At 39.5% G+C, this 23,944-nt stretch overlaps 1 protein-coding gene and 2 pseudogenes across 1 annotated transcript in view; 1 reads left to right on the top strand and 2 right to left on the bottom strand.

The window, feature by feature from the left end:
- Positions 1–9,726, top strand: part of LOC115525771 (L-lactate dehydrogenase C chain) — a 43,491-nt gene extending 33,765 nt beyond the window's left edge. Inside the window, exons 6-7 of the mRNA XM_030333136.1 lie at positions 2,210–2,333; positions 8,935–9,726. Coding sequence (XP_030188996.1) covers positions 2,210–2,333; positions 8,935–9,099 — 289 coding nt within the window. The 3' untranslated portion in view covers positions 9,100–9,726. The remainder of the gene's footprint in view (positions 1–2,209; positions 2,334–8,934) is intronic.
- LOC115525774 lies at positions 6,731–8,610 on the bottom strand (annotated as a pseudogene).
- A 12,088-nt stretch (positions 9,727–21,814) lies between the features above and the next one.
- Positions 21,815–23,515, bottom strand: LOC115525775 (annotated as a pseudogene).
- Positions 23,516–23,944: the final 429 nt, after the last annotated feature.

Below are 23,944 nucleotides of genomic sequence, written 5' to 3' on the forward strand. Positions count from 1 at the left end.
TTCCTAATCATCGTAACCCAGGGAATGTTAAATTTGAAACACTGTTGCTGTAAGGGAATAATGATTAAGACCACCTTTTCCACTGAAGTCCTGCGTGATTTAAAAGCCAAATACTGCAACATATTACAGATCAGTACTTATTCCAGTTAGTCCTCTCAATAATGCAGTGTCCAAATTAACTTATTTGCCCCTTGGTCATTTAGCAAAGGATCTATAATTATAAAGAATCCTGAGATACTGCTAGTATTTATCAAAAAACAACTCACCACTTTTATGTCATAGCCTCTGATTTTCTAGTGCCTAACCGATTGTAGGGTAATGACATCATGATTTAATAGGATGTCCTTCCAGGTTTCCAATAGAGCAATTAGTTTTTGTCTTAATATAATAGCTTAAAACTGCTTGTTCTATATGCTCACTTTGCCTACTTCTTTTTATGGCAGCAGTTTTATTTTCATTAGGATGGTTAATGACCACTAAAGGATTATATATTTAACTATTCTATTTTCAACCCTTTCTCTTTGTCAATCCATTTTGTTGATTCTTGAAAAAATAAATCTGTCATCCAGATTCCACTGGTAAGATCTTTCCCCATTTATTTACTGCAGAGCTTTCTTCAACTCATATTTCATCAACCAATCAATCAATCAATCACTAGGCAGAGCCTCCCTCCCTTCCTTTTTACTTACCCCACAGAGTCTTGGTCATATTGAATTGAGAGTCTGGAAGTTAATCCTAAATTTGACAGTAATCCTCATGCCCCCTAATTGTGCCCTGGTTTTGGATTGATAGTCAAATTACAATACCACAGTAAGTACAGTCCAGTCCCAGCTTTTCTGTGTTGAGGGGATCAGTCTTATCTTTTGCTACCAAGTGTATTGTGTGCAGTCCTGGGGCCTTGCAACAGTGCTTCCATGGATGTAAGACGCCCTGATATGAATAATGATGTTGAACATTCTGTTTCCTGTCCTGGATCCTTTTCTGAGAACTAAATAAACTCAGTGCTAAGTTAAAACCTCTTTGTTCTTTGACTTTGACTGTCAATCCAAATCTGTTGGTGGCAGTGCAAGAGTATGATACATATTCATTGTAGAAAATAAGAAAATTCAGAGAAGTGTAGAGAAGATGATATCACCTGTAATACCACTTAAAAATAATCACTGTTAATAACTTTGTGGACTGATGCAGTTCTAAGGTTCTTATAAACATGTTATGTTTTTAACAAGACTGAGATAAGAAATTGCATAATGTTTAGGACTTTGCTATTTTCCTTTGAAAATGTTTCATGAACATTTCCCCATATTGTTGATTTAATGATGTATTCTTATGAAAAATATGTACACCTGGCTTACAATTATATAAAGTTACATTGGCACCCTAGTAATAATTTTAGTGGTCAGCAAGATGTATATGTTAACTTTCAAGATGATCAGATTCTGTGTTTGGATTTAAAATTTTTTTTTCAACGTTTATTTATTTTTTTTGGGACAGAGAGAGACAGAGCATGAACGGGGGAGGGGCAGAGAGAGAGGGAGACACAGAATCGGAAACAGGCTCCAGGCTCCGAGCCATCAGCCCAGAGCCTGACGCGGGGCTCGAACCCACGGACCGCGAGATCGTGACCTGGCTGAAGTCGGACGCCTAACCGACTGCACCACCCAGGCGCCCCTGTGTTTGGATTTAAACAACAATAAAAAATATATAAAAATAGTTTCATCTTGGGGCGCCTGGGTGGCTCAGTCGGTTGAACGTCTGACTTCAGCTCAGGTCATGATCTCACGGTCCGTGAGTTCGAGCCCCGCGTCAAGCTCTAGGCTGATGGCTCAGAGCCTGGAGCCTGCTTCTGATTCTGTGTCTCCCTCTCTCTCTGTCCCTCCCCCCCCGTTCATGCTCTGTCTCTCTCTGTCTCAAAAATAAATAAAAACGTTAAAAAAAATTAAAAAAAAAATAGTTTCATCTTTAGTCGCACATATGTCCTAGTATTCTGCCTTTATGATAAGAGAAGGGTATATTAATTATTATTTAAAGCAAATAATGTTTATGAGACTAGTATAGAAATTTCTATTGGCTATTGGTAAATAATTTTGGAAGAAATCTCTGAGAGTGGCATTGACATGTAGGTTGCTTCAAAATGGATGCCTGAAAAATAATATGTGTTCTCTAAGTTGACATCCCATAAATTTGATTTTTTTACTTTCTACAACTGTAGTGGCTATCAGATTATCAAGCTGAAAGGGTATACCTCTTGGGCTATTGGACTATCTGTGACAGATCTGGTAGGATCAATTTTGAAAAATCTGAGGAGAGTGCATCCAGTTTCTACTATGGTTAAGGTAGGCTTAAGTCGAATCTTCATTTATCATCTTTTCTTTAACATTTTTGAGTACCTACTATGTGCCAGGCATTGCGCAAGATGTTGAGGATATAGTGAACAAACAAAAGAGAAGCCCTAATCTCATAGAGTTTAATGAAAGAAATGGACTTAATAAAACAATTATAAAAGGAAATATATATTAACAAATTATGATAAATTCTATGATGAAAAATTACCCAGTACTTAAGAGTGTACAAGAAGAGAATTTAGCTACCCTGGGTGGTGGCATGGGTGATGTTAAGGGAAGCCTTCCTAAGGAAGTAAATGTGACCTATTCTGATTGAGTAGGAGTTAATTTGGAAGGCTGAACTAGTAGTCTAAACAGAGGCAATACATGTACAGAGGAACTGAGGTAGATGTAAGTAGAGGGTACTTAAAGTTCTGAAAAAAAGGTCAGTTGTTGAAATGCAGACAGCAAAGGGAAGTGCATGGTTAGGCTGGAGAAGTAAGCAGGGTTAGTCCACTGAAAGCCTTGTAAAAGGATTTGAGTCCTTACCGTAGAGCTATGGAAAACCACTGAAAGGATTTATTTCTTTTCAAGTTTTCATATTAAAAAGATTTCTATGGCTGTGGTGGAGGGAACAGATTTGAAAAGGACAAGAGTAAACATGGAGAAACTTGTCAAGAGGATGTGCGGTAGCTCAGAATAGAAATGATAGTAGTCGAGGCGAAGAGAAGGGGATAAATTTGTAGATACTGTATTTAGGAGGTAACATTCATAGGACTTGGTAGTGGAATGAAGTGAGAAATAAGGAAAAGAAAGGCCATTTGTGGGTTTCTGTTTTCCACCTTTATATATAGATAGTGGTAGCCACTAAGGAAGGGAATACTCAAGGAGAGCCACGTTTAAAGATCATGTTTGCAGTTATGGACAAGTTCATTTTCAGGTGTTTTGCAATATCCAAGAGGAAATAGGCAGTTGGGTACAAGCTTCTGGAACTTGTAGAAGAGTTTTGGGTTGGAGTTCTAAATGTGAGTCAGTTTGGAGAGAGACAGTTCCTGAAGGGGAAAGAGAGGTTCTGTCAACAACAACAACAACAACAACAACAACAACAAAGGAAGAGAAGCTGGACAGGTACAGACAACAGATATGCCTTACACATAGTAACTGAAGCCAGGAATGTTAATGAACTTGCCTAAGGAGAGCATAATAAAGTGAGAAGACAGATTGAGATTGAGTCTTGAGGAATTCCAGTGTTAAAAGTTGAGTTTAGGGGCACCTGGGTGGCTCAGTCAGTTAGGCATTAGACTTCAACTCAGGTCACCATCTCGCAGTTCGTGGGTTCAAGCCTTGCGTTGGGCTCTGTGCTGACAGCTCAGAGCCTGGAGCCTACTTCAGATTCTGTGTCTCCCTCTGTCTGCTCCTCCCCTGCTCATGCCCTGTCTCTCTCTGTCTCTCAAAAATAAATAAATATTTTTAAAAAGTTGAGTTTATATAGTGTGAGCCCACAAAGTCAAAAAGAAGTGGTGACCAGAGAATTAAAAGAAAAACCAAGAGAACGTGGAATCATGGTAACCAAGAGAGAGGAGGATGTTTTAAAGATGAAAGAATTGGTTTTCTATTGTTGGTTGATGTTGTGAAGTCATATAAATGAGGATTAAAAATGCCAGGAGGATAGGGTGGCTTAGTTGGTTAAATGTCCAACTCTTGGTTTCAGCTTAGGTCATGATCTTGTAGCTTCATGGGTTCGAGCCTCACACCGGGCTCTGTGCTGGCAGCACAAAGCCTGCTTGGGAATCTCTTTCTCTCTCTCTCTCTCTCTCTCTCTCTCTCTCTCTCTCTCTCTCTTTCTCTCTTTGCCCTTCTCCCACTCATACTGTCTCTCTCTCTCTCTCAAAATAAATAAATAAACTTAAAAAAAATGACAGGGGGATAAAGTGACAGAGGTCATGGATAACCTTAGCAGGAACTGTTTAATGAAGTGATAGGAATGAAAGTCTGATTGGAGCACACTAGGGTTTTCTTAGCCTCGGCACTATAGACTTTGGGCTGGATAATTCTTCATTGTTGGAGGGCTGTCCTGTGCATTGTGGGATGTTAGCAGCATTCCAGCCTATACTTATTAGATGCCAGTAGCATACCCTCTTTCCCCATTTTTGACAATCAAAAATGTCTCCATATAGTGCCAAATGTCCCTTGGAAGGGTCCCTTGAGAACCTCTGAGGAAACTAAGACAAGTATAAACAGCTTTTTTTGAGGTATTTGGCTGTGAAGGTAAGGAAAGAGAGTAATAATTGGAGAGGAAAATCAAGGCCAGGCAAGTTTGCGTTTTTTGTTTAAAAAAATTTTTTTTTTTTTTACTTTAGAGAGACAGAGTGAGAGAGAGAGCATGTGAGTGGGGGAGAGGGTCAGAGGGGGAGAGAGAGAGAATCTTAAGCAGGCTCCACACTCAGTGTGGAGCCCAATGAGGGGCTCAATCCCACAACCCTGGGACCATGACCTGAGCTGAAATCAGGAGTCAGACACTCAACCAACTGAGCCACCCAGGCGCCTGCCTTTTTTTCTTTTCTTTTTTCAAAGATAAATTCTGATAGTAGGGGCGCCTGGGTGGCGCAGTCGGTTAAGCGTCCGACTTCAGCCAGGTCACGATCTCGCGGTCCGTGAGTTCGAGTCCCGCGTCTGGCTCTGGGCTGATGGCTCAGAGCCTGGAGCCTGTTTCCGATTCTGTGTCTCCCTCTCTCTCTGCCCCTCCCCCGTTCATGCTCTGTCTCTCTCTGTCCCAAAAATAAATAAACGTTGAAAAAAAAATTAAAAAAAAAATTCTGATAGTAAAGAAGATATTGAAGATAGAAGTAATAAGCAGAGGCAGTGGGATCCAGACCATAGATGAAGGTATTAGTCCTAGATAGGAGGAGAGACAGCTATTGTAACAGGAGATAATAAAGAGAGGATAGGCAGTGAATCCTGTAGATTTGTAAGTTTGGCATTGGATGCATCTGATGACTTCTGTCTTTTTAGTGAAAGGAGACAAAATCATCTGCTGCTGAGAATCAGGGGATGTATAGAAAAGTCAGATGTTTGAGAAGATTTAAAGTCGTCTTTGTAGATAGAAATAGAAGTTGACCAAAAAAAAAAAAAAAAAAAAAAGCAGAATTACTGTTAGGTGGATGCTTATTTGAGGTTGGTGTGCATTAATTTGTAATGTGAGTTAAAGATCAACTTTATTGTGTAGTTTTCTCCAGGGATCTGAGCACAGGAATGGAGAGAGAGCATAGCTGAATTCATGTGGGCGTGGGTTTTACTTGTGGAGTGTGAAAGAGGGGGTGAGGAGAGAAAGAGGAAGAGAAGGGTGGAGGTGTAGCTTTTGGCTTATATACATGTTAAAAATAGGTTTGACTTTCGGGGTGCCTGGGTGGCGCAGTCGGTTAAGCGTCCGACTTCAGCCAGGTCACGATCTCGCGGTCCGTGAGTTCGAGCCCCGCGTCAGGCTCTGGGCTGATGGCTCGGAGCCTGGAGCCTGTTTCCGATTCTGTGTCTCCCTCTCTCTCTGCCCCTCCCCTGTTCATGCTCTGTCTCTCTCTGTCCCAAAAATAAATAAAAAACGTTGAAAAAAAAATTAAAAAAAAAAAATAGGTTTGACTTTCTGCTAAAGGGTCACAGACAAATTCAAGACCTTTGCCCTCAAATATGATCTACATACAAATGAATAAATTATAAAAAGAAAATGAATAATAAGGAATTTAAGAAATATTTATAAAATAAAAATTAAAATAAGCAGAGGGTCTTAGTATATGGTGAAAGGGTTACAGAATGAATCATGGGATCTAAGTTGGATATCGAGGAACCCGTAACAATGTCCACAGTAGGATACTTGGGGTGGGAAGAGAAGGTTCTGTGAGATAAAGAAGTCAAGAAACTGGAAAGGGAATTGTTTATGGTTAGTTTCCCCACATGAACAATGAAGTCACCAAGAGTAATCACAGAAACTGGGACAGAGAAGATTGTGAGCCAGGTGTCAGTCTTTTGTGAATGAGACAGAGTAGCCAAGAGGTTAGAAGATGATCATTAAGGAAGAAGAGTTGAATAAGATGAGCCTCAAAAAAATAGGGGAAATGTTAAGAGAGTAGGGGATTACTGTTTTGAAAGAGACAATGAGTACACAATGGATACACACCCCTCCTCTTTTGAGGATACACAGGGGCTGCGGGAGAATAAGCAATTAATTACCCCGAGGTTGCTCCTGAGGAAGAGTCAAGGAGGTGTCAAATGCTCTGAGAAGAGAGTGAGATTGAGTAATATGGAAATTTCATAATTTTTACTGAACAAATCAATGGATAAGTTATATTTTATAGGAAAATAAACATTTGACATTAAGAGCATAATCATTCATATACTCTTATTTTTTTTTACCCCAGCTACTTCAGTTTTATTACTTCACATTTTCAACAAATAAGGGTACAGTTTATTTCATATTAATATGTTGACTGGGTTTTTTTTTTTTTTCAAATAAACAGGGAATTTTCTTAAGTAGCCATTTCCTCATTTCATGGCCAATCCAGGAACAAATGAGAGCCAATTTTAGTGTATTCAAGGGTCATATTGTCAACCAGGCATGAAGCTTAAAGAGAAGAGGGGCCTGGGTAGCAGGTCATGGTCATCACACAGGACCAGACAAGGCCAGGCCCCACGGGCTAGGCGCCTTATTTCCAGCCCACTCAACAGCCCCAAGTGTCATGATGGGATGCACATACATTCTTCAATTTTAGTCCTAGAAGCCCCTTCTAGAAGAAAGAGAAACAGAGAAAGTAGAGGGAAACAAATTCCCAGAACACCAATAGGGAACAGAGGGGCTTCTTCCTCAGCTACAGTGGCCTCGTTTCTGATTCCACCCAATCCCTAGCAACTCATGTTAAAGCTCCAAAAGTTACACAGAGGTGGCAACAGAATGACAAAGGACAGGAAAAGGAAGGGAAGGTGAATGTAACTGAAGCTGACCCCTGGCTGGGAATGGAATGTAGGCTGATAGTCTGGTGGGACTGTGGCCTTCCATGGATAGGGACAGACCAGAGTGGAGGGAATGTGAGTATAGCCTGGCTGGGGCCCCCAGAAGAAGACATGTGGCTGATGTGATGGAGCTTGTGAGGTTGAGTATAAAATGCCTACCCAAATGAGGGAGCTGGACTGTGGTGGAGGAGGTGACCAGAGGCCCTCTGTGGGATATTAGAATGAGATAGGAACAAGGGGCACACCCTGAGATCCTGAGGAAATCCCCAAAGATGGTGAGAGGGAAGCTTGGCTGGGTAGCACCTGTGGACTCTGAGCTGTTGTGGGAAACACCACTCTATAGTCAAGGGGCCTCTTCCTTCCCTCCATGCTAGTTCCTGGTAATGTTTAATTATAAGGAAGGAAGGAGAAGGAACAAAACCTTCCCATTGCCTCTTCCAACCCTAAAGTCAACCCCAAGGGATAGATGGGAAAGAGCAAGGAGGGATGGAAGGCAGGGAGGTGTTAGGTGTCTACTGGGTCTTATCTTCCATGGGATAGTAGGAAGGTGGCAGAAACTGGTTTGTGGGCATGTAGGCATTGTGTTTGTTGTCCAGGTTGTAACTGGCTCTGGCAGCTGCTTCTGTGGCCTTGGCTTCAGCTACAGGAGTAGAGGGAACATCAGGGCTGCTGGCTGGAGGTTCCATAAGCCCAGAATAGGGTGGTCGCCTTGGTTGCAACTATTCCATGTTCATCATGGGAGGTTCTGGATAGAAGTCAGATGGGGGTGATGGATAGAAGTAGCCAGGAGGGTAAGGGCATATTCTGTTTGTAATTGGCAGGGGAAAGACAAAGGCCCTGCTGGGCATATGAGAGTATCTGTAGGCTCCATTGGAGGCTTCACCTTTAGAAGATTGAGATGTCACCTGTAACATCTATTGTCCAACTCAATGGTGCCTGTTGGTGTAAAGGTCAACTAATACAAAGCGGTCTTCCCAGCCACTTCCTCCTTCAACCTTCACTGTTCTCTTGATGTAGTTTATACCAAACACAGGCTGCTTGATTTTGCAGTCCTTATTAGATAAAATGGCATCATGAAGGACCGGATGGTATCTTTCCTTTGGACAGAAAGATGGACCTGGTAAGGGGTGAAGTAGATGTTGCCTTTCTTGGTCCCTTTGAAGGCCTCTGGTAGGTTCTTTATTTCATTGAACACAAACTCCACAGAGTCATAGGACATTAGGATGGGTGTTGGTTTTTTTTTAAGTTTTTGTTAACGTTTATTTATTTTTGAGAGAGAGAGACAGAGAGACAGAGACAGAGACGGAGCACGAGCAAGGGAGGGGCAGGGAGAGAGAGGGAGATGCAGAATCCAAAGCAGGCTCCAGGCTCTGAGCTGTCAGCACAGAGCCCAATGCGGGACTGAACTCATAAACCACGAGGTCATGACCTGAGCCAAAGTCAGACATTTTACGGACTGAGCCACCCAGACCCCCCTAGGATTTGTATTGTCGATAATTACTCTACCACCCCCTGATTCTAGTTGAGCTCTGGTATCCTCTTATTCTGAAGCGCTTTTGCATTAGCTGTTTTTCCATATCAGGTTACTGAACAATAATCTAATTTTGCCTTTTAGGGCTTATATGGATTAAAAGAAGAAATCTTTCTCAGTATCCCTTGTGTCTTGGGACAAAATGGTGTCTCAGATATTGTGAAAGTTAACTTGAATTCTGAGGAGGAGGCCCTTTTTAAGAAGAGTGCAGACATACTTTGGAATATCCAAAAAGAGCTGGTATTTTAAAGCCTCTTAATGTTCCACTGTTTTATAGAAGAAGATATCAGACTGTATATTTTCTATTTTGAAAGTATTGTCATTTGATTTGTAAAAAATTTAAAAAAAACATTGGAAACACATGACATAACTTCAGTCCCTCAAGGCTAGAAAAAGGAAATGGTAAAAATATTTCCCCTCTTTATGAATCTCTTACAACTCTGTTCTAATGATACCCAACCTATACATATGCAAGTAATACTTCTGAAGTATGTAATATATGAGTTGACTTCAAGTTTGGTAGAGTATGTATAATAATCCTTTATAATATAAAACTTATGATTCTTCCCATAAAACAACCAGCACTTTTTCTAGCATTGAAATTTCATTCTTCCATTAGGGCACAGGCATATTCAGTTTATATTGCTTCATTAGCTTTGTGTGTCTATGTGTGATCTGCACTGGGTACGTTAAGTCCATGTATAACAGAAAGAAACAGAAATAAAACTTCAATGGCATAATCAAAATTAAATGTTTTCAAACCTATAAGTATTATTCCAATTCATATGAACTCAAATAGCTGATTTGGTGTCTCTGTTGAAATACCACACGGGAAGCTTAGACCATTCTCTAAGTCATTTGTTGAGCAAACTTCTGGTACGCTTGTTTGTGTTATGGTCATGAGGTCAATATGACATGATTTATGCTCTCAAGTATCTCACAGTATTTAGGGCACCTCAACTAATTGATTATTGATGTATATGTATATGAGTGCATGTATTTCTAATTTATATATGCATATGCCACACACACATACATGAAATATTTCCTTGATTTCACAATTTAAGGTAGCTATAAGAAATACACAACTGAACAAAAACAAAGAAATCAGGACCAAAGTAATTTATAGATAGACTAGGACAGGACCAGGGCGAAAAATGAGAAGACATATGCAGGCCCTAAGGACTTACAGCGTGTGCTCTCGTGGAGAGCACTGGACAGAGAGTCACAGTTCATACTCTTATTCTTGCTGTTTGAATAGTTTTCATTCCGGTCCTCTACTGCTGAACATGATTAGTTTCCCAATATTTTGTTCTTTTTCCTTGTTTTCAATTCTTCCCTTGAATGCACAAACAGGATCATCAGAGAGTTTAGTTAGGATAGCAGGGATAGAGGGGTCTTCTGTGGATTTTGCCTTTTTTTTTTAAAAAAGCTGTTCTTTGTACACCAAATTAAAACTTCATTTTAGTAAATGCTTGCAGGTATTCAAAGCCTGCAAAATATAGTTTCAGTGGGAATACTGTAGGAAGTAAAACTGCTCTACATCGTGTATTCTCAACAGGGGGCAATATCACCCCAAGAGGGTTAAATTGGTTATGGGGTTGGTGGAAAAAACAGATATTACAAGGGTTTCTAAACCCTAAAGTTCAACCCTAGCAGACAACATCTTATTATTATTACTTTTAGATTTTATTTTTAAGTAATCTCTACACCCAACCTGGGGCTCAAACTCACAATCCCAAGATCAAGAGTTGCAGTCTCCACCGACTGACTGAGGCTGCCAGGTGCCCCTCTTGTTCTTTAATATTTATTTATTAAAAAAAAATTTTTTTTAATCTTTATTTATCCTTGAGACAGAGAGAGACAGAGCATGAATGGGGGAGGGGCAGAGAGAGAGGGAGACACAGAATTGGAAGCAGGCTCCAGGCTCTGAGCCGTCAGCCCAGAGCCTGACGCGGGGCTCGAACTCACAAACCGTGAGATCGTGACCTGAGCCGAAGTTGGACGCTCAACCGACTGAGCCACCCAGGTGCCCCTTTAATATTTATTTATTTAAAAAAAGTTTTAAGTTTATTTTTGAGAGAGAGCACGAGCGCAAGCAGGTGGGGGGAGGGGGGGCGAGGGGGGCGAGGCAGAGAGAGAAGGAGACACAGAATCCAAAGCAGGCTCCAGGCTCTGAGCTGTCAGCGCAGAGCTTGACACAGGGCCTCTAACTCAAGAACCGTGAGATCGTGGCCTGAGCCGAAGTGGGAGCCTTAACCGACTGAGCCACCCAGGCACCTCTTATTCTTTAATATTTAATTTCATGATGGAGTGAGTGGAGCTGAACGATTGGGGGAAAATGTCTAAAAAGGCCCTTGAGGGAGAGAGAATGAAAAAAAGTTTGAGAAACAGCTGCTCTACTTCTTAGAAAAGAATTTGTCGGATGTGTATTATATATTACGATTCACAAATGAGTTAGGAAACAATTAGGTAGAACGTGGTGGGACAAGAGAACAAAAGCCTTGGTGTATCCCAGACTAAAGGATGAGAGGGGAATTTTGGGTTCTGCATTTAACTACCCCATAAATGAGTTGAGCTTTCCCATACACCTGTGAAAATTGTTGTCAAGTAGCCCTGCACTGATCAAGTTTTTAGGGTTTCATATTTTATTTAAAAAGCCCCTTTGCATAGCAGGTTTTAAAATTTTTACTTATTCGCTTTGTGGGTGGTTAAAAGTAGCACTGAGGTCCCTTTCTCCTGCAGCTCTGGGAAAAAGTTAGCAACGGAGAGTCAAAAAGTCCTATTGGATACATCCAGACAAGGTTTGGTTAGAAATACATTTACTTGGGCTTTCTGGTGGATGGGTTTTGGGCAAGTGGTACCCCATTTGATAGCTGGAGGCTCTCTAATTCATTGTTATCTTTTGCACCTCGTGCTCTTTGAGCCCAGGAGCCCAAGGAGCCTCCCTGAAACCCGCCAACTACAAAAATGGCAGCCCTCCACTGGTGCAGGTGACAAGCTGCAGGCGCAGGCCGGGCACAGGCCAGGCATGATGCACCAGAACCCTCATTCTGGCCTCGCTTCTGCACCAGGTGTGCTACGACCAAAACGAGGCCCGCGGCCTTGCGCAGCCTCACTAGCCAATGGTTTTCCTTCTTGAGGCCTCAACCAGCTTTTCTGCGGTTTTCCTCCATTCTCTTCATCTGCCTCTTGAGGGGGCGGCCATGAGGTGGGCTGTGGGAGTTCTGTAGATGAGCTGCAGCGTGGTCGCCGCGGGAGTGAATTTCTTTTGCCTGAGGATGGCTCTGTGTCCCTTGCAGCCTGCACACATCCCTGTCAGAGGTGGCTGGCCCTCTCACCCGCGTGAATGTGGCCGGAAGTACTGCGTGCTTGGCAGTCCTCGGCCCTGGACTTATGGAGTCTGGGCTGGGTTCTGGAGCCAAGAGCTGGGCGAGGGGTAAAACTGGGGTGGTGAGGGGAGGAAGAGCTGTCCTGACTGTGGTGTCACTTTTGGTGAAGCCGCCCCTTTGCCTTCACTAATTCTTAATCCCTCTTAACTGTTCCACCCTCCTCTTCCTTCCCTTGGTTTACCTCTGGATGCTGGGCGGCTGGCTAGAAACTACCCAGCTTCTTTGCCAGTCAGTTTTGTCATTCCCTGTTGGGTCTGCAGCACCTCCTTCCCCCAGGGGACCTGGGAGTTTTCTATATGCCCACTCTCACTGCAGACCAAATTTGGAAGTGGCTTTGCAGTTTTTCCTCACTGTTAGGTTTCCAAGATGGCGACTATCAAGGGTGAACTTCTTAAGAATTTCACTTCAGAGGAGGCCATTCATCACAATAAGATCTCCATTATAGGAACTGGATCGCTTGGAACAGCCTGTATAATCAGCATCTTACTAAAAGTAAGTTCTCTGTTCTGTGCCATAGGGTTAACCAAGTTTCCCTTCTTTGGATGTAAGGCTACTGCATATGGTTAGGCAGGTTGTGTTCAGTTAAAAATGGGGTGAGTAGAGGCCTTATTCAGTCCCTGCAGGCTTAGCCCAGAGGCACAGGTGGGCTTTTCTAATTGTTCTACCCAGAGGGGGCTGCTTTCTCTAGGTTTTGGGTTTTTGTTTGCTTGTTTTTGTTTTGTTTTTTGAGAGAGAGTGCAAGCAGGGGAGAAGCAGAGGGAGAGGGAGAGAGAGAATCTAAAGCAGGCTCCATGCTCAGCACGAAGGAAGCCCGGTGACGTGGGGCTCAAGCTCACCACCCTGAGATTATGACCTGAGTGGAAATCAAGAGTCCCATGCTTAACCAGCTGAGCCACCCAGGCGCCCCTGGTTTTTCTAGTATTTATGATGGTATCATATGTGTTAGAATGTTGATATTACTCTTTCCCCCATGTGATGACAGTATGAAGTACCCCTTTGCTTGGGGTACTTTGTAGGAAACAGCTCATACACGTGCAATGAAGAAATAGGTGGCAGAAAAAAGTGCACAACCTGTCAGTTGTGGTAAGTGTCCTACTACCACAAAATATAATAGTCTTTTTCCTTTAAAAATCTCTCTCCGGTTTCCTTGTCTCTGTCTTTATTTCCCTTCTACCTTATCCATATTAGGTTAGTTTTAGTGTTTAGTTCTTAGCATTGATGTAGCAGATAAACTTAGCTTCCAGTTAAATGGCTAGACACAGGACTAGAAAGATTCTCACTCCTAAGAATATTACCCTGATCTGAACCCATAATGTTTTAGTAAGTCATAATAAACTCTTGGAGCTATGCTTTGCTTTTATTAGTGGGATATCTGTAAAATTTCCTAAGCTACCTTTCTATAGCCTTTAGTCCTGGCCCTGGGTTTGAGCTAGATGACAGAAGTATCTGTAAGGCACTAAGAACATCAGCTGCTGTTAACTACTGCTGCTAGCAATCATATGAATTCCCAGTGGTTCATTTTGTCTGTCAACTATAATGCCTTTGTCAGCGGTGCACCGTTGCTAATGAAGAGTGTGCATACGTGAAAGCCAATACATTTGTTGTCAATGTCAATAATAATGAAAAAGTGCTTTATATATGTTGTCTAATAAAACCCTGAAAGTAATTATTAGATCTATTTTGTAAAGGAGAAAAAAGAGCACAGACTATCTCAAGTTGCATGAATAGGTAAGTATACAGATCATAAGTGTACAGAAAACCTTGAAGTAAAAGATTTATTTATTACCTCTACTTTGAAGGGCCTTTCTGAGAGGATTTGGGCCCTAGCCCTAAAAAAAAACAAGATGATAGGCACGAGCTCTCAGCTTGAATTGTGTGGTGTGACAATTACAGCATTTGTAGATCTGAGACGGTGTAGTGCACAGTCCCCTACAAAGTCCCAGGTTAAGGCCCCCGTTCATCTGTCCCTCTTTTGGCCCTAGATTCTGCAACTTCTTCCATCCAAGGAGGTGGTGATATCTTAAAAGCTTCTTGCTTATAAGGAAGGAGTTCTCAGTAGGAATTGTTTAGTACTCTATTGGCAGAAATTTATTGTATAAACCTAGTAGGGAAACAGCAATGTTTTTGAAAATCACTGAATTATACCATAATACATAAGCTTTCACTACTATAATGTGATATTCACAAGGGCAGGCACCTTTATTTCATTTATTCTTGTATCCCAAGTCTAGCTAGAACAACGTCTAGTGTAATAGACACTTAGTAGTTGAATGAAAGAACAGAAGTCAATTGCATGTTAAAAGGGAGAAAGCACCGGATAACGAGTGCAGAGAGTGGATATTTTACCCACTTTCATTTTTATAAATATGGAAAAGGTCCAGAGACACTGAGTTAAAATATTTTTTAATAGACTTTGTTTTTACACTTTATTTTTTAAAGAATAGTTTTCGAGTTACAGAAAGGTTGAAAAGATAGTACAGAGTTCTATCTTTATCTCACATCCAGTTATTAACATCATACTTTAGTATGTTACAAATGTATAAATGCTTTTGTAAATGTATAATCATTGTCGTTAACTAAAGGCCATACATTACCCAGATTTCCTTAGTTTATATCTACTGTCCTATTTTCTGTTCTAGGATCCCATCCAGGATACATTACATTTAGTCATCATGTCTCCTTAGGCTCCCTTCGACTATGACAGTTTCTTAGACTTTGTTTTTGATGGCTGGCAGTTTTAAGGATTACCGGTCATGTATTTTGTAGAATGACCCTCTATTGAAATTTGTCTTGTTTTTTTTTTTTTTTTGTTTGTTTGTTTTTCATGGTTAGACTTGGGTTATGGATTTTAGAGGGGAAAACACAGAGGCCAAGTGCGATTTTCATTGTGTCATATCCAGGGTACATACTGTCAATGTGATTTATCGTGGTTGATGTTGACCTCAGTCACCTAGCTGAGGTAGTGTTAGTGACTCTCTTTTCCCCCTTTCCACACTATGCTCTTTGGAAGGAAGTCTCTGTATTCAGCCCACACTTAAAGAGTGGGAGTTATGCTCCCTCTGAGGGTGGAGTATCTCTATAAATTATTTGGAATTTCACATGGGAGATTTGTTTCTTCCACTCTGTTAATTCATTTGTAGATATTAGTATGGATTCCTGGATTTTATTTTATGTTTTGGGTTATAATCCAATATGTCTTCATGGATGTTGTTTCTCAAATTGTTCAGCTTTGGACACTGGAAGCTCGTTCAGTTAGCTACTGTGCTCCTTTGACATATCTCATTGTTTTGTTTTAAGTACTTCCTTACTTTCTGGCACTTTCTTCATCTTGTATATTTTCTGCTCCAGGCCCAAAGCAGCCTTTTTTTCTAAGGATCTCTGGTTCCTGTTATTGGAGATGGGATTATGTAAATCAAGATGCTGGGCATGTTCTTTGGTACGGGACATATAGTACATTTTAGAAGCTAGCTTTTCAAAGATAATTTTATCAATACTGTATAATTCTGCTACATACAATTCCAATCACTTTGAATAGTTCAAAGTATCCAGAAAGCAGTGGCATCTCATTAAGCAACAATATTTTCCTTGTGATAGAGTTTAGACTTCTAGGCTAATCACTTATGATGTTTAAAATTTAAAGTGCTTGGCTTTGGATTTCCGTTATTTAGAATAAAGTAAAATATCCAACAATAAGTTGTAGATGTTTGATCATTTACTTCTCAGTACTAGCACAGTCATTTAAAAATTCTTTTTTAATTTTTATTTATTTTTGAGAGAGAGACAGAGAGAGAGCAAGCGTATGAGCAGGGGAGGGGGAAGAGAGAGGGACACAGAATCCAAAGGAGGCTCCAGACTCTGAGCTGTCAGCACAGAGCCCGACACAGGGCTTGAACTCACAAACTGTAAGATCATGACCTGAACCGAAGTTGGACACTTAACCGACTGAGCCACCCAGGCACCTCACACATTTTATTTTTCAGTGAAAATTTTAGTATAAAGATAAAAGAATATGTAGTTATTTAAAACATTTTTCAAGAGGTAACACACTCACAAGGTTAAAAAATAAAGCTAATATAAACAGATACTCATGGAGAAGCATGTTTTCATTAACCCTCTCCCTCTATGTCTGTTACAGGCATCCATTTAAATTAGTTTCTTGTGTATCTTCAAGTGTTTCTTTTGCAAATACAAATATGTTATATTCCCTTCTTTCTGACATATAAAGTAGCATGCTAGAAATATATAGTACTGATTGGTTTTTGCAGGTAATATTATCTGATTATAGAACTATAAACTTGTAGAGTTGGAAAGGGCCTTATATTTTAATCCATTCATTTTAAAAACTATTACTGAGCTCTTATGTGCTAGGTAGGTTAAGCACCAGAGCGCAGATGAATAAACACTTCCTATTCTCAAGGAGCTCCTAATTAAAAAAAATTTTTTTATGTTTATTTATTTTGAGGGAGACAGAAACAGCATGAGCAGGGGAGAGGCAGAAAGAGAGAGAGAGAGAGAGAGAGAATGAATGAATCCCAAGCAGGCTCCGCACCGTCAGTGCCCGATGCAGGGCTTGAACCCACAAAACCGTGAAGTCATGACCTGAGCCAAAACCAAGAGTCAGACGCTTAACCAACTGAGCCACCCAGGCACCCCAAGGAGCTCCTAGTTTGATGAGAAATTCCTTCTACAGAATCACTGCTTTATCACTGTACAGCCTCAGCTTAAGTTAAAGAGGTGCTCACTACCTTCAGAGACTGTTCTATTTATTAAACGGTTTCTGTTTTTTCCTAATTGTGAACTGAAACGTTCTTCTTTGTAACTTGTATCTCCTCTAGTTGGGGCTTTTGTATCCTGAGATGTTGAACATACTGCGTCTTCTTTGAGCCTAATATAAGATACACAGATGGCCAGTATAACAGTTTTCTTTCACTCTCCACTTAATCAGAAAGTTTACTCCCTCCCTGCTTTTGACTGATTTCTTTTAGGGCTTGAGTGATGAGCTTGCCTTTGTGGATGTTGATGAAGGCAAACTGATGGGTGGGACAGTGGATCTTCAACATGGTAGCCCTTTCATGAAAATGCCAAACAGTGTTTCTGGCAAAGGTTAATATCATAGTTAAATACTATAAATATTTGAATACTACATGAATAAATATGAAAATTGGATCTTTATTTCCCTTTATGAAGACTTCCTCAGTTCTTCTAAAGGTGATTGCTCCCTACTCTGTACACTCATAGCCTCTTGTTCAGATTTCATTAGGTTTTACTTCATTTAGTTTCAAGGTTTCCTACAGCCTCTGAGTCCCTCTGAGCAGCAGTAACAGTGGTTATCATGATAGTTGTCATGAACTGATTGTCTATTTTGTGCCAGAGCTAAGCGCTTTATGCATATTATTTAATACCTAGGACAGCTCTATGAGGTTTTACAGATGATGCACCTGTGAACTGAAGTTAAATAAAATGGAGTAAGGATTTGAACCCAGTTCTGTTTGACTCAAAAACCTAAGTTCTTGACTACTGTATTTTATTTACTTGGCACCCATGAGATAATCATTTGAAAAAATACATGAACCAAGATCTCCCTGGCCTTTTCACACCACTTCTCTAAGTAAATATTCTCATTTACCAGACTCATACACATTTTTATCTCTTATTCTATGAAGTACAAGAGGTATGTTAGGTTTTTAAAAAATGTACAAGAAACATTGAAGTTTAGTAAAACTTAGTGACATTTCTCTAAACTACAAGAGTGTTGTGGGCATTATAGATCCGAGGGAGCCCAGTCTTCAGTAAACACAGTGTGGTGATTGAGCCCTAACAGGAAATGTGTACCTAAATGTCAGATGTTTTCTTCCATAATGTATTTTCTATTCAAATCTTTCCCCAGATTACCTTGTCACTGTAAACTCCAACGTAGTGATTATCACAGCAGGTGCACGCCAGATAAAAGGAGGAGAAACACACCTTGATTTAGTCTAGCGAAATGTGTCCATGTTTAAATGAATGATTCCCAGTATTACCCAATATAGTCACCGCTGCAAACTGATTATTGTTTCCAGTCCAGGTCAGTCTTGTTTTGACTGAATGTTCAGTGAAGAATTTTTGTGTGTGTGTGTGTGGGGGGGGGTGGGGTTAGGCTTGGTAACTTGGTAGAAAAATATATTTAAATTGGAAACTAGTGATATAACCAGAATCTGTTCCGGTTTTGCTAATGTAATATGTATTTTGCACAGTTGTAATCAGTGTATATGTACTATAATGAAGATTTCCTTAAACACTAGGATGTATGATTATATAATTTGCTTAATCATAATGACTTCTAAAGTTTACATTCTAAAGGCTTTCATATCTGAGTTGTTTCCAGATTATTGAGGGTGCAGAAGTGAAAGGAACACTATAGTTTACTGCCTGACTTTCCAAAATTGCACAACTCCTCACTGGTGCATGAATAAAGTGGACAAATTCAAGATATATTTTGGAGATAAAATGTGCAGGATTGTGTGTAGTGAGGGACAGGGAGGAATAAAAACTGACTTCTAGATTTTTTTCCTCAAGCAACTGATTGGATGGTGGCTCCATTTACCTGGGTTGGGATGCTTTCAAGGGGGTGGGAGTCAATGAGGGAAGTAGGAGAGGGTGTTGGGTTTAGGGGAGAAAAATCAAGACTTCCAATTGGGACATGTTAAATTTAAGATATCTAAAGACATTCAAGAAGAAATATCAAATAGGTAGCTAACTGAATCTGGAGCTCAGAAATCTAGGCTGAGATATTTAGGAAAATTACTGTCATTTGGAGTAGTCATTTGGAATAGTTTTTGTCTGTGGGTAGGCCAAAACTGAGTACCTAAGTTTATTCATTTAATTTTGATACTGAGGAAATGCTTTTAAAATTTTGTTTTATAATTTTATAAAATATTTACATGGCTACAGGAAGTCTAGCTTCTATCTCTGTCCCCTTTTCCCTTTAGTCTCCACTTTAAAATTAGTAGCCATTAAAAATTGTTTAGTTTATAGTTTTTTGTTTCTTTGTACACTTTTCTCCATCCTCTTTTTAAGTTTAATACATCATGAAGATCACTCCATATTAGTATTTAGACGTGTCAGTTACTATAGCTTTGTGATAAGTTTTAAAATCAAGGAGGTATTAACTCCTCCAACTTTGTTATTTTCTTTTTTTTTTTTTTTTTTATGAAATTTATTGACAAATTGGTTTCCATACAACACCCAGTGCTCATCCCAAAAGGTGCCCTCCTCAATACCCATCACCCACCCTCCCCTCCCTCCCACCCCCCCATCAACCCTCAGTTTGTTCTCAGTTTTTAACAGAGGTTAGAGTGGGAGAGAGCCAACTTTGTTATTTTCAAGATCGTTTTGGCTCTAGAGTCCTTTGCATTTCCACATACATTTTATGTATGTATTTATTTATTTATTTAATATAATTTATTGTCAAATCGGCTAACATACAGTGTGTAAAGTGTGCTCTTGGTTTGGAGGGTAGATTCTCGTGGTTCATTGCTTACATACAACACCCAGTGCTCATCCCAACAAGTGCCCTCCTCAATGCCCATCACCCACCCACTTTCCCCTCTTCCCCAACCCCCATCAGCCCTTAGTTTGTTCTCTGTATTTAAGAGTCTCTTATGGTTTGCCTCGCTCCCTCTCTGTAACTATTTTTTTTTCCCTTTGCCTTCCACCATGGTCTTCTGTTAAGTTTCTCAAAATCCACATATGAGTGAAAACATATTATCTGTCCTTCTCTGACTGACTTATTTCACTCAGTATAATACCCTCCAGAACCATCCACATTGTTGTAAATGGCAGGATTTCATTCTTTCTCACTGGAAAGTAGTATTCCATTGTATATACAAACCACAATTTCTTTATCCGTTCGTCAGTTGATGGACATTTAGGCTCTTTCCGTGATTTGGCTGTTGTTGAAAGTGCTGCTATAAACGTTGGGGTACAAGTGCCCCTATGCATCAGCACTCCTGTATCCCTTCGGTAAATTCCTAGCAGTGCTATTGCTGGGTCATAGGGTAGATCTATTTTTAATTCTTTGAGGAACTTCCACACTGTTTTCCAGAGCGGCTGCACCAGTTTGCATTCCCACCAACAGTGCAAGAGGGTTCCCGTTTCTCCACACCCTCACCAATATCTGTAGTTTCCTGAGTTGTTCATTTTAGCCACTCTGACTGGTGTGAGGTGGTATCTCAGTTACACATACATTTTAGAACCAGCTTGTGAATTTCTGCAAAAAAACTCTGCAGAGATTTCAATAATGAGTATGTTGAATCTGTAGACTAATTTTGGTAACATTTCCATCATGACAATAAGTCTGGTTGATGTCCATAGGATGTCTTCCTTCCCATTTATTTATTTAAACCTTCTCTTTACTTTCAGCAATGTTTTCTAGTTTTTGGTGTACAAATCTTCTACTTTTTTAGATTTTAGATTAGGTTATTAGATCTTAGATTCAGATCTTCTATATACAAGACCGTATTGTCTGTGAATATAGTTTTCTCTTTGTAATCAGAATGGCCTTTTTCTTTCTTTCTTTCTTTCTTTCTTTCTTTCTTTCTTTCTTTCTTTCTTTCTTTCTTCTTTCTTTTCTTTTCTTTTCTTTCTTTTTCTTTCTTTCCTTTCTTTCTTTCTTTCCCTCTCTCTTTCTTTCATAATTGCCTTGGCTAGGACCTCCAATACAGTATTGTGTAAGTGGTGAGAGTGGGCATCCTTATCTTATTTCCCAATTTAAGTGTAACGTTAGTCGTATGTTTTTCATAGATCCTCTTTGTTGTATTAGAGATGTCCTCTTCTGTTCTTAGTTTCTTGAGGATTTTTACCACGAATGGGTGTTGGGTTTTATCAAATGCTTTTTTTGTGTCTCTTGAGACCACCTTTTTTGGGGGGGTTTTACTTTATTCTATTAATATATTGTACCAGTTGGGTTTTGGATGTTAAACCAATTCTGGGATAAATCTCCCTTAGTCATTATGTATAATCCATTTTATTGCTGATGGATTTGGTTTGGTAATATTTTGTTAAGGATGTTCACATTTATATTCTTGAGGGAAAATGTTTTCCCAGAGGGGTCTTCGTCTAACTTTGGGTAATAGTGTCCTCATAGAATAAGTAGTAAAGTGTTCCTTCCTCCATTTTCTGGAAGTTTGTGAAGGACTGGTATTGTTTGAATGTTTAGTAGAATTCCCTAGTGAAGGCACTTGGGCTGAGGCTTTGCTTTTGGGAGGATTACTAATTTGATTTAATCTCACATTTTCTATTTGAGTAGGTTTCAGTCGTTTTTGCCTTTGTAGGAATTTACCTATTTATGTAAATTATCTAATTTGTTGGCTTATAGTTGTTCATAGTACTTCCAAACAATCTTATTTCTCTAAGGTCAATAGCGATGGCTCCCTCTTTAATTCCTGATTTTAGTAATTTGATTCCTTCTTTTTTTTTGTTCTTGGTCAATCTAGCTTGGCTAGCCTAGGTTTTTCAATTTTGTTGATCTTTTCAAAGAACCCATTTTTGATGTCATTAATTTTCTCTATTGACTTTCTATTTTGTTTCATTTTTATTTCCATCCTAATCTTAATTATTTTTTTTCTTCTCTCTCCTTTGGGTTTAGCGTGCTCTTCTTTTTGGTTTTTAAGATAGGTTAGGTTAATGATTTGAAATCTTCTTTGTAGTGTGGATTAATGGGTATTGATGTCCCTTTAAGCTATGAAAAACTGCATCCCATAAATTTTGGTATATTTTTTGTTTCATTTGTCTCAAGTACTTTTAAACTTAAGATTTTTTTTTTTTCTTTTCTGAGGAGCAAGAGCTAAATTTTTTATTTCTTTTCTTGCATTTGAAGTATTCCTTGATGACACCTTTGGCCTGAGATTCTGTGCCATAGTCCTTAACTACCACACAATAGCAACCAGTCTCTTTACAGGGCTTTCCCACTGTCAGTTTTACAGAGGCCTACTCATTACCCTAGTTTCGCATCGTTGTCAACCTTAATTAGGTTAATCTGGTGTTCAGCACAAAGGAGCTCCACCAACTTGACATACATAGGCTCGTCACATTGGAGAAACACACAAAGATGGGCTTAGTGCTTCTCTAAGGCTTCGGCATCTTTATTATTAATTCCACATGCTAGGCCATTGTGGATGAGGGCGGTCCTCAGCGCCTCGTGTGAAACGGAAACAGTGCCTGCTATGCCTCCTGCAGCAGAGCCTTCCCGGGCCATGGCCGTGGGTCATAGGTGGAGGCAAGCCTTAAGCACACCCGAGCCTCCGCCTCTGTACGACTCGGCAGTGGGGGGAACAGCCTTTTTAAGGTTTTGTTTCGAACCACTCATTACTTAGGGGCATGTGGTGTTTAATTTTCAAATATTCGTGAATTTTTCAGATTTCCTTATATGTTGTTTACTTCTAATTTCTGTGCTGGCATGAGAATATACTTTGTATTTCAACTCTCTTAAATTTGTTGGGATTTATTTTGTGGCCTAGCATATGGTCTGTCATGAAAAAGATTCCATGTTCACTTGAGAATGTATATTCTGCATGTAAATTGCGTCACTTAGTTCTAATCGGTTGATAGTATTTGGTTGTTCAGGTCTTCTGTATCCTTGCTGATTATCTGAATAGCTCTATCCAGAATCAAGAGTGGGGTGTTGAAGTTTTCAATTGTATTACTGAATTTTTTACTTTTCCCTTCAGTTTTGCCAATTTTGCTTCATGTATTTTAGGTGCCTGTGTTTATAACTGTTATAACTTACTGATGAATTTATCTTTTTATTATTATAAAATATCTGTTTCTAGTAACTTAAAAAAATCGGTATAAATAGAACTACTTAGGTTCCCATTGGTATGGTGTGTAATTTCCCATCCTTTTACTTTCAACTTGTTTATATATGTTTTATTTTTTAATTTGTTAATGTGATATTTGTTTCAGGTGCTATTTATCTCTTTAAATCTACAGTGTGTTTCTTCTACGGAGCAATATAATTAGATCTTGTTTTACCCAGTTTGAAAAACTCTGCATTTTGAATAGATTTAGTTTATTCACATTGAATATTTTATTGATGTTTTGGATTTATTTTGGCCATTTTTATATTTGCTTTCTTTATGTCTTTTATTTTGTTCCTTAGTTCCTCCTTTACTGACTTGTTTGCATTAAGGTGGTATTTTCTAAAGTACCATTTTAATTCCCTTCATTTTTTTTTTTTTTTTTTTTGAGAGAGTGTGCGAGAGTGTGCAGGGGAGGGGCAGAGAATCTTAAGCAGACTTCACACCCAGTGTGCAGTTCAATGTGGGGCTCGATCTCATCACCATGAGATCATGACCTGAGCTGAAATCAAGAGTTGTAACTGAGCACCCAGGCGCCCCATCCTTTATTCATTTTGAACTATGGTTTTTGATTTTTTTTTTTTTCAGTGGTTGCTCTTGGAGTTACAATATACAGTTTAACATACCATGATCTACCTCACATTTTTGCATTTAATTCCAACAAAATACAGAAACTCTCCTCCATTATAGCATCAATCCCTCACTGACTTTTGTGCTATTTTGTGTCTATATATTACAAATCAACAAGACAGCATTATAATTAGTTATATATATATATATATATATATATATATATATAACCTTATGTCTTTTGTAGAAGCTAAGAGGAGAAAACTACATCTGTAGTTTTTATATTAAGCTTTTTAG

Source organism: Lynx canadensis, chromosome D1, assembly GCF_007474595.2.
Source record: "Lynx canadensis isolate LIC74 chromosome D1, mLynCan4.pri.v2, whole genome shotgun sequence".
Lineage (NCBI taxonomy): Eukaryota > Metazoa > Chordata > Mammalia > Carnivora > Felidae > Lynx > Lynx canadensis.